The sequence below is a fragment of the Mizuhopecten yessoensis genome, unplaced genomic scaffold (assembly GCF_002113885.1).
Source record: "Mizuhopecten yessoensis strain PY_sf001 unplaced genomic scaffold, ASM211388v2 scaffold11183, whole genome shotgun sequence".
Lineage (NCBI taxonomy): Eukaryota > Metazoa > Mollusca > Bivalvia > Pectinida > Pectinidae > Mizuhopecten > Mizuhopecten yessoensis.
Genome location: NW_018408921.1, coordinates 590980 through 602555, shown reverse-complemented (window position 1 = coordinate 602555; position 11576 = coordinate 590980). Strand labels below are relative to the sequence as shown.

The following is an 11576-nucleotide window of genomic DNA, read 5'->3' as shown; positions in this document are numbered from 1 at the left end:
ATCAAATTATCCAATATTTTAGTTTAATAATGATCCTAATCACATCTGAACCAATGTATGATTTAATTGACATTTACATGATACAGTGTGTCAACCAACACAGGAGATTTTCTGAGGTGTGTACTAGTAATCTAAATATGAAATTGTTCAACCCTGGAACACTCCATGTACAAAATCACTGCAAAAAAGTCACCTACTTCACCCCTCATTTCCAAAATGAGGGATATCTTTATCAATGGAAGTTTATGAGGTTGAAAATATGTTAATATGGATTACATCCGTCTATACATAATTATCTGTTTGTGTTGGGGGTGTTATCAGCCGAGTTGAAGTTATGCAGGTCCTGCAGTAACAGCCCCTGTACTTGTGATTGCCCTTCAAATGCCAAAAGCTTTCAACTAAGGCATTGCATTTCTAATGAAAAATAACTCATAATATGAATAAGTCCTGAAAATTAAATCTTTCTGATGTATTAGACAACTTGTAAAGACAAAGGAAGTATGTTTGAAGCTAGCTGGCTTAATGTATCTGGCTGAGGCTTGCTAATAGAAACTTTACTTGTTAAAGTGAAGGAAGTATGTCTGAAGCTGGCTTAAAGCTTAATATAACTCCACCAATAAAGGCATCTAAGGAAATATAGTTAAGAGTTGGTTAATATTAACAACACTTGTCGCAAGTTTAAGGAAGTATATATGTCTGAGGCTGACTTCAAGTAACTCCACTGGTACAAGGTTTCTAAGGAAATATAGCTAAAGTTGGTTAATATTAACAGCACTTGTTGCAAGTTTTAGAAGAATGTCCAAGTCCAACTTTACAGCTTGACGCGGGTTTGGACCTCGCAGGAACAGTTTGGACATTTCTTGGCCTTGCGACCACCACACTCTACACAGATCTTACAGTAGCAGGGTTCCAACTGGTAACTGGCCTGGTCCTCATCACATGACATACAGAGATTAGAGGGGGGCGCTACAGGCTGTACTTTGTGTCTAACATCCCTGTAAATATAAAGACAATAATGTGTCTCTCAACCCTGAAACTCTACCCTTTACTATGTAGTGGCAGATTGTATTATAATGAAACTCAACAGAAAACATTATAATTTCCCGAGTTTGATATTTCTGATTACTGGAACAGAAGAATATTTAAGTTTAAATGTTAATTACATATGTCATATCTATTATACCTGTTAAAGAATTATCTCTCTTATGCCTCTGAGAGTTTTCTCCCTTAAAATTTCTTAATAATTTCAATAAAAGACTTTAACCTGGATGATACAAATTTATGCATGCTTGATAACAGTGATATATCTTTTTCCCCCTCAAGATCAACTCAATGCATGGTGGCATTTTGACTTAAGTAATTGTAAGTGGCAAGAAGGCTTACATAATAACGCAGTGAATTCATTAACAATTTTTTAGATTTGCAACATGATGTTTGATTGTTTCAAAAAAGAAAAACGTTAAAATCTTTATTTAAGAGACATAAGTGACCTATTAGGTGTCAACTATGACTAAACCTGACTCACTTTTCCTGTAGAGCTGTGCGGATACGTTCTTTCACAAGTTCATTCGTACATTCATCAAGTGGTGCCTTCCCATCCAGGTTGCGTGTGTTATACTTGACTCCGCGATGGATCAGTTTCAAGGCAATCTCAATCTGCCTCTGAACAGTCTCCTCCGAGGGCAACGACTGCTGTATAATATTATAACAGTAAATCTAGTTATGTCCCCTAAATATATAGCATGCATGAACTTTTTTGTGTCTTGTATAAAGAAAATATAACACATAGCGCCAGATTAAACAGGTTACATCTGAGCGATATGTTGTGTCGCTGGATGTTTAACACCTGTCAGGTTAATCTGATCAATATGGCGCGTTCCACAGGGTGTCGGATGAGATTTCGTGACAATCTAAGAGTAAACTAAATACATATCAAACCACATTCTCAAATGCAAACTTTTACCCTACTGGATGGCCTTCTTCAAGATACGCATACATGTTTTTCGCTTATAGATAGTGTCCATCTAAATAATCCAAAGAAAGCTTGCTATATTAATCTTTATTTAGTTGGAAAACAATACTTGAAAAACAGGGCTTGGGATACACAGGTTCTGTTCTGATAGTACAGGTTTATTATACCTATAAATGCACATGATGTCACCCTGCTGATAAAACAATTAGTACAAAGTTTGTTACTATTCTGAAATAGACATATATGACAAAACTAAATGTTGAGAGAGAATAAAACTTAATGAAACAGAAGTGGTCTGTGCGCTACTTTAGTGTATAGCAATATAGCGACTACCTGTTGGACGTCAGCGTCCTCTCCTCGAAGACAGAAGTGAAGGGCATTATTCCCCTTATCATCCAAGCTGTCCAGGTCTACTACGGGTTGTGTGGACGAAATAGGTTCAGTACCATCCTCTACAACACAGCATCACAAACAAATATTAACTGGTAAAACACTACAAAGCTTGTTTGGATACAGAAATTTTGTATCAACATAACAAAAGTGTTTTTATTCATTATAATCAGTATAGGTTTTACTGAATTGAAACCTGCCAATCACTACTGAGATTACCTGGGCCCGTATTCATGAAACCGTCGCTTAAATCATTTCAAATGATCAAAAAATCAAATGTAAACACTGAAACAGTATTTAGCTTCAAGTCTCTTCAAATTGTTTCCAAATCTTTGAGAAAACAAGATGTATTTATTAAGTTACAACAAGAACAAGAATTTAGGCTTGAGCACAGAATCCATTCTTGAGCATGAGAACGGTTTCATGAATATGGGCCCAGGTAATTCAGTTGGTAATAGCACAGTAATCAAGGTATTGGTACCCTCACCTGTTCCTATATAGTTGTAAATTACAATCAAGATACAAGTTTTTGGTCCCTCCACCTATACATACTGTAGATAAAGAAGCTCTGTGTATATAAACTACATCTAAACCCCTATATCTCCAAAGTACTGGGATGGTGGCACTTCAGAAATAAATTAAGTAGCCATATAAAATGACACTGAGGTCTGGCCAACAGTGATAAAGATGGATGGAACAGATTTCTATCCTTTTCTTTTCACCTCTATCATTACATCAATCATTTAAGCAGTCTCTTTCATTTGACCGGTAGGAACCTTTCGGATAGCCATGGCGACAGATCTCAACGTACCTCATGTATACAAGGATATTTACCCAGATCTCAATGCGCCTCATGTATACAAGGATAATTACCCATATCTCAACGCACCTCATGTATACAAGGATATTTACCCAGATCTCAATGCGCCTCATATGTATACAAGGATATTTACCGAGTCCGAGGAAAAGGTTGATTGTTTTCACACTTCCATGGAGAGCGGCCACATGAAGTGGGGTCAAGCCCTTGCTGGTCTTAGCCTCACGGTCCACAGAGGGCTACAGAAAAACAAGTATAACAGGCACATTTAAATTTACCTGTGATAATATCCTCATTAATTTACAGAAGATTTCTGAACTTGATCTGACTTGATGGTCATTTTACTTGATTTCTCATACTTAAAAGTTATTGATCAATATACACTGCCCGACATATCTCAGAGCATCTGCAAATAAATTGCACAAGTTACCATAATTTTTATCTTTGAGGACAAAGGTACATCTGTTGGTAAGCTAACCTTAAACTAGAAGGTCAAAAACCATCTTCAGCGTGATAGCTGTTGTTGTTACCCTGATTTGCTTGGCACCTTATTCTATAATTGACTGTATGTATTCGGCACAACATGACTATAAGTAATGGTTTATGTTTCAGATGTATATGATTATTTTTACTAGAAGACAATATCTATATTGAACACGATCACTCAAGAAACAAGGCTATATACTGACCATGCCCACAAGAAACTGCACAATGCCCACATGGTCCTGGCAGGCAGCCAGGTGGAGGGCTGTGAAGCCGTCAGACTTTGGAATGTTTACCAATCCTGGGTCCTTCTGCAGAATTTTCCGTATTGCACTGTGAGAAAATATGTACAGCTTATTAAGCCTAAGTATCAGAGATTGTTTTCCAGTAAGAATATTCTGTTCAAGTGCCTATACAGTGTATATAACTATATGTGTCTTTGAAAAGAGGAAAGACAACTACTGAGGTTAAATATTTTTGTCAGTGTTTCCTGCTACTTTTGGTCAGATTTCATCAGACAAAGCCAGAGGCAAAAGGTAAGTTCCTCAATACATATGCAATCTCTTCCACAAATAAAGACGACGTGAGCAAAGACCAACATAGATATACATGTACCCTCCACCCTTTGCCTGTGACCTTTGGCCCTTTAACCTTGATCAATGACCACCAAAATCTAATCGTGTGTAGAACTTAATGTTTCTATACTATATAGTGTAAAAATAAACTGAACTGGTTGAATGCTTCGTGAGCTTTCTTGTACACAAGCTTTCTACTTTAAAAGTGGTCAAATGTGCCCTTGACCTCTGACCTTTGACCGTGACCAATGACCACCAAAACCTTGACTTAAGACCAACAAAATCTGATCAGTAATAGAAATTGATGTTGACTTACTTTGGTGTGTACATGTATAAGAACTAAATGTGTTTAGAGGTTCGTGAGATATCGTGTACACAATTATTCTGGTGTGGATGGATGGATTGCTGAACGCATACAGATACAGATACACTGACAAAAACATTGCTTTACAACTCCTCATTAAGTGGGGGTATAATAACAGTGCTGTACAGTATTATAAACAAAACCCTAATGTAACTAACGGTGCAAAAAGGAAATATAATTAAGTTGTCCCACTGGGACTTACGAATTGTCTCCATCCACTTGCTAGTTGTGTCCCTTGACTTACTAGTTGACTCCCTTGACTTAATAATTGTCTCCCTCCCTTGACTTACTAGTTGTCTCCCTTGAATTAATAATTGTCTCCCTCCCTTGACTTACTAGTTGTCTCCCTTGACTAAATAATTGTCTCCCTCCCTTGACTTACTAGTTGTCTCCCTTGCGAGCAGCAAAGTGTAGTGGGGAAAAGCTGAGTCGGTTGAAGTAGTTGAGTTGTACACCCTGCCAGTCAACCACTATGTCAATAAATCGCTTGTCCCCCGTAGATATGGCATCAGTGATGGCACTGTCACCAAGGTTGTCCTACAACAGTTCAATATAAGATGATTTAGCATCACAGCACCAATATTAATGCTTATGTTTCACATCAAACAAAATCCTTACGATGAACCTGATCATTGAAAAAGTTGTACATCAGTTTCTTTACAAAAAACTACTATTTTTGATAATTTGTAATTTCAATCAGTTGAATTTAATATTTCATCAGAACTATTTCCATCTCATCCAGCTGCTGTAACGAACAGGTAGAGCAACAGAAAGCTACATAATATAAGTACACAGAACAGTTATACCCACCTTCCTATTGATGTCCAGTTTGTGCTTTTGTAGGAGTGTCAACATCTTTATGTCACGCTCCTGGACTGCAATATGTACAGCTGTCTGGCCGTGACTGTTGGTCACAGTTTTCTTTACTCCTGCATTTAGGAGGACCTCCACCACATCTGGGTACTTCCTATAGTAAAACACACAGGAATTTTATGCACATTAGGCAGTATTAATTTTACATAGAAAACAGTGTAATAGGGAGAAAAACACTTCTTTTACACACAGAAAGATGTATGACAGGATACAATTAAAGACTTAAAGGCCCATCAACACGCTAAGGACATGAAAACGACACAATGTGTGAACTTAGATGAGGAGAAAGGCTTAAGTACAAAAATTGTATAAAAACAGTAGATACAGAAGAGACATTAATCTATATTGTTGTGTTTGGTTCAATAGATTTATTTTGGCTTCTTTAATGCCAAATATAACCAGGTGACAATGAAGAAGACTTCAGACTCTGCAGGGCCCTACATTAGTTGCCTCATACAATCATGCAGTGGAAAATAGCAGGTCTACCCTTCCCTTGAACCTGTACAGATTTACAAGAAAGAGGAAAGTTAAGCCATATGACTAAATCATCATCAAAGATGATGCAAAAATAAGATATGCCACATGATGGGAGGAGAACTTGTTGGTGCTTTAATTTTAATTGTCCTGCTTGAATGCGCCAGTACATTTTTGGAACATCCACAATAACAAAGACATGAAACCTATAAGGAAAAACCTCTGGTCAGTCCTGTTTGAATTACACGAAATTATAACTGCTAAAATGAAAAGTATTTCAAAGTATCCCAGTCAACATCGGCAAAAATCACAGCAAACATTCAAGTCGTTAAATTACGGAACAACGACAGTCTATTATGATATATTAGTAAATCTGGAGACGAATATTTGTACATACCCTGGTATGTCCCTATTATACTAACTTACATATTAATAACCAATTATCAAGTTTAATTTGCACTTAATCGCAAAGCAGAGACAAGTATGTAGGCCGCAAAGCAGTGGATGTTTTTTCAAGTATTAACTTACTTTCTGACAGCCGTCAACAGTGGATCACTCTTGGAGCTATCCTTGTCGTTCCTAACCTCCAGGTTGCAGTTGGCGTTGACTAGCTCCTTGACAACATCGGTGTGACCCAGCTCACACGCTGTGATAATCAAAGGTGGTTTTCCCATGTCTCTCTGGTGATTCGAAAAAAGTATATTGATTCTGGATAACGAGATACATTCACCGTGTTCTTCTTTTTCAGTTTCCAGTTACTGCACAAATATTAGTCGAGTAAATATGCATGCATGAATGATTTAACTGACTGGACAGAAAACATACCAGAACATAAAAGTATGTATCAATAAAATAGGTTTACAATGCAAAACTGTGAAAGAAATGTAATAACTTATTAGAGAGATGCGCGTGTTATCCATATATTTGTTATACACAATGAAGGTCAAGCTCGTTAATCAAATTTAATTAATCCAGAAAACCTGTAAAGAATTCCCCCAATTTCCCTCACAATGAGTGTCCTCCTTAAAATAGCAATTTGTCTTTCATGTCAGAGCTTTTTCAACAGTGAAGGGACGCATATACATTTGTTTATTCAAATAGTTTCCTGTTCAGAAATTTTATCAACACATCAAATGCCTATGTGCTGTAAAAGTGGAATTTTTGGCGTTGTGACATTTAAGACTAATCGTAGTGTGGAATTTTTGGCATTGTGACATTTAAGACTAATCGTAGTGTGGAATTTTTGACGTTGTGACATTTAAGACTAATCGTAGTGTGGAATTTTTGGCATTGTGACATTTAAGACTAATCGTAGTGTGGAATTTTTGACATTGTGACCTTTAAGACTAATTGTAGTGTGGAATTTTTAGCATTGTGACATTTAAGACAAATTGTAGTGTGGAATTTTTGACATTGTGACCTTTAAGACTAATTGTAGTATGGAATTTTTGGCATTGTGACATTTAAGACAAATCGTAATGTGGAATTTTTGACATTGTGACCTTTAAGAATAATTGTAGTGTGGTATTTTTGACATTGTGACCTTTAAGACTCATTGTAGTGTGGAATTTTTGGCATTGTGACATTTAAGACTAATTGTAGTGTGGAATTTTTGGCATTGTGACATTTAAGACTAATTGTAGTGTGGAATTTTTGACATTGTGACATTTGTGGAATTTTTGACATTGTGACCTTTAAGACTAATTGTAGTGTGAAATTTTTGGCGTTGTGACATTTAATACTTATCGTAGTGTGGAATTTTGGCATTGTGACGTTTAAGACAAATCGTAGTGTGGAATTTTTGGCGTTGTGACCTTTAAGACTCATTGTAGTGTGGAATTTTGGCATTGTGACATTTAAGACTAATTGTAGTGTGGAATTTTTGGCGTTGTGACATTTAAGACTAATTGTAGCGTGGAATTTTTGGCTTTGTGACATTTAAGACTAATTGTAGTGTGGAATTTTTGGCGTTGTGACATTTAAGACTTATCGTAGTGTGGAATTTTTGGCATTGTGACATTTAAGAATAATCCTAGTGTGGAATTTTTGGCGTTGTGACCTTTAAGACTAATTGTAGTGTGGAGTTTTGGCATTGGCAATATTGTTCTGAAATCTATGATCATGAACTCATAGTAATTTTAATTCATTATCGTTTATATTATCCTACAAGTTAATATTTAAGTGTGGATATTTTTACACGATAAACACGATGAACGTGAACATTTCCACACTGTGACTTTGTACAGTATTTGTTAAATTGTTGTTCAATGCTAATGTCACAGCAAAATGACCATGTCATCTGTAACAATACTAGGGTTTACAACCAGACAGACGTCTGTTAATAAATTAGTTATACCACAGCCTTTGTCCCTTAATCCCCAATAATCCCCCAGTACTCACCAGGTGTATATGTTCCTCCAGCATGGTTTTTACACGGTCCGCGTACCCATCCCTGACGACCTCCTCCAGCTCAGCCAGAAGTTGGGCCGTAGACTTTGTATCTGTAACAAATCAGAACACAGCCTTCTTACATCAGACTTGTATATCTCTGTCATATTTGTTTAATATTTATCACAGGAAACTGAAATTTCTATCAAATAACCCCAGTAACATATTTTATATGGAACTCATTGTCTGAAAAGACAAAATATTCCTCATGACCTTGACAAGATCACATGACTGTTAACACGACCTTGAAAAGATCACATGACTGTTAACACGACCTTGACAAGATCACATGACTGTTAACTCTTTCCGTACCAGAACTCCGGTCTGGACTCCGTACTGGATGTCCTTACTAGTCTCGCCCCACAAATATAACAAAATGGCGGATTATTAATGTAATTTTTAGACGAGGTGTAACTGCTGCAAGAAATAAACAGGTAACCATGAATAAATGTTGTTATTGTTTCATGTTGCTGTTTAATTTATAGACAATGAATCTTCATTTTTGCAGCATTATGACTTATTGGCATCTGTCTATTACTGAAAATACCCATAAATTTCGTAAAGTCAGATCCCCATGTCCTAGTGATGTTCCATGTCAATTTTGGTCAAAATTGGCCCAGTAGTTTTGAGGGAGAAGATTAAAATGTAAAAAGTTGATGGACGACAGACGACAGACGCTGCAGTATGCCATAAGCTCACTTGACCCTTCAGGCCAGGTGAGCTAAAAATGTATACTTTGCACCTATAAAATATTTCTTTCCCACTGATTGGTGCTGATTTAAGCGACAATTAATTGGATTACGCGACTGTCCTGTGCTATAACCAGCTAAACATAAGACAGGTTACACCAAGTCTCTTGTCGTGTGTACACGACAACGGGGATGAGACGGCATATGATTTTGTCGTCTGTATTTATACAACAACGGGGACCAGGATGACATATTCTTGTCACGTGTACATGACAATGGTACGGAAAGAGTTTGCATGACCTTGACAAGAACACATGACTGTTAACAGGACCCTGACAAGATCACATGACTGTTAACACGACCTTGACAAGATCACATGACTGTTGACACGACCCTGACAAGATCACATGACTGTTAACACGACCCTGACAAGATCACATGACTGTTAACACGACCCTATGAAGATGGCCTCAATTTTGTAGTTTACAACTCAATCAGACCTTGATGTGTAACAGGGGTTGTCTTTTCTGCAGCGACTGGAGACTGGGATGGAAGTTTCACGCTGGAGACCGGGATGTCCCTGGCCTTTGGTGGCTTCTCATCAGACAGTGTGTTTGGATCTCCATCCCTGGCCTTTGGTGGCTTCTCATCAGACAGTGTGTCTGGCTCTCCATCAGCTGGGTCCAGGACTGCTGGGTTGAACTGCAACCTCACTGATCCAAAAGTCAAGGTGACGTCACCATAGCGATCTATGGAATGGACTTTGCCCTTCTTTCCAAGTGTCTAAAAAGGAAGTGCTATACATGTACATTGCACATCAGAGCAACAAAAGTGATACAAAGTAGGGGTCAAATAGATGCAAGACTTATATATGCACAACATGCAAGAAGGGGCTACATGTAGATATTTCTAGATCTAGAAATCATCTTAAAGATATATTAGACAAGAGGCTGATCTTCAACCTGAGCATGATATTACTGCCATAGAAGATTCAAGTTAGAAACTAATCAAAACCTTTATCTAGTTTTTTCTGCACTGTTCGCCTCTTTAAAGGAGCTATTTAGTCAAACGACAACCTGAAAATAGAGATCGATACTCAAAATATATATCTCCTAACGAAAGTCTACGTAGTTGATAATGACATGACCTGAAGCCAACGTCCAGTGTGGTCAGTTTCAACTTTTGGGAAAGCCGTGATAAAAATACCTACGCCCAAAATAGTACAATATATAGTGAGAAGTAAACATGTACAGCACTACGCTGTCAACTGACAACACAGTGTCAGTTATGAGTCTGAGTTCACATATAACACATTCTTGAATTTACACAATACATCACAAGTAAGAATTGTAAGTATCATGTTATATACCTCTAATCAGATATTTCTTTTCACATTTGGATTTGAATAAAAAAGAACAGGTTCAATTAGAGCATGCAAGCACTGAGAGGGTGCCGCAGGGATATTTCAAATCGCAGAAAGTATGATATCAATAGGTTTAAACGTAAAATAGATCACTCATTTATAAAGATGTTTGAGATGGTGTTGGAAGATGATTTTGATTCAGAATAGATGGATGTACTTGTATTCCAGAGAGGCTAGGTGAATAAAGCGTTATCTACTCTCCTCAGCTGGAAAGACATTTTTGTTAGCTACAAATTCACCGACAGCTGCCGCTAAATGCACGGCTGCATGCATGTACAGTAAAGGATTTCTCCATTACTGATTAAAAATGCCAAGAAAACGTTGTCTGATTTGTCATTTGTCAATTGCTTGACATGAATTGTTCATAAGAAATATCAAATTATATAATCATGAAGAATTTTGTGGCAAGATTATAAAAACAAGAGGCCCATGGGCCTTAACGGTCACCTGATATATTTATACAGAGAGTTGATTTTGTTTTTTAACATGAACAGAAATATTATTCAAAGTGACAAAAAACAATAAAACCACCTTATTAAATATCTAGCATACAGATTTCAGACTAAAAAGTATTTGAAACTAGCACCTCTGATTCTAAACAAGGAAAATGAAGAAAATTTAGCACACTGACTCCTTTGCTTGGGCCCCACCCTACAGCCCTTGGGGGTAGGGCTGGCTCAAAATTTTCAAAGTATCAAACTGTCAATTAACTCAAGGTTATAATTCCGATCAAGTTATTAACATGTAATATTCAAAGTATCATTTGCCATTATAAACCATAATAAATGTTGCCCCCCGCCCCCTCCTTCCCCAGGGGGTAAACGTGAGACCCTAGGGTCATAAATCTTAAGACCCTTCCGTCTATGAAGAGTATTTGATTCTACCATATCTGGGTCTTGAGAAGAAGATTTTTGAAATTTCAGTTAATTCAACCCTTTTTGGCCCCACCCATCAGCCCCTGGGGGTCAGTCAGGGCTCATATGTGCATACTATCAAACTGCTACCTAATAATGATAATGCTAACCCAAATTGAATTACTTCCAATGGAAATTAAACAAATGTTGGTCC

General features: G+C 37.2%; 1 protein-coding gene across 1 annotated transcript in view; it reads right to left on the bottom strand.

Annotated features, from left to right (window-relative positions):
• Positions 1-563: 563 nt before the first annotated feature.
• Positions 564-11576, bottom strand: part of LOC110440491 (E3 ubiquitin-protein ligase MIB2-like) — a 35834-nt gene continuing 24821 nt past the window's right edge. The window contains exons 18-27 of the mRNA XM_021483604.1: positions 9586-9868; positions 8349-8449; positions 6477-6628; positions 5412-5568; positions 4984-5138; positions 3869-3995; positions 3316-3418; positions 2306-2424; positions 1526-1692; positions 564-995 (exon numbers count right to left, since the gene is read on the bottom strand). Of these exons, the coding sequence (XP_021339279.1) occupies positions 812-995; positions 1526-1692; positions 2306-2424; positions 3316-3418; positions 3869-3995; positions 4984-5138; positions 5412-5568; positions 6477-6628; positions 8349-8449; positions 9586-9868 (1548 nt within the window). The 3' untranslated portion in view covers positions 564-811. The remainder of the gene's footprint in view (positions 996-1525; positions 1693-2305; positions 2425-3315; positions 3419-3868; positions 3996-4983; positions 5139-5411; positions 5569-6476; positions 6629-8348; positions 8450-9585; positions 9869-11576) is intronic.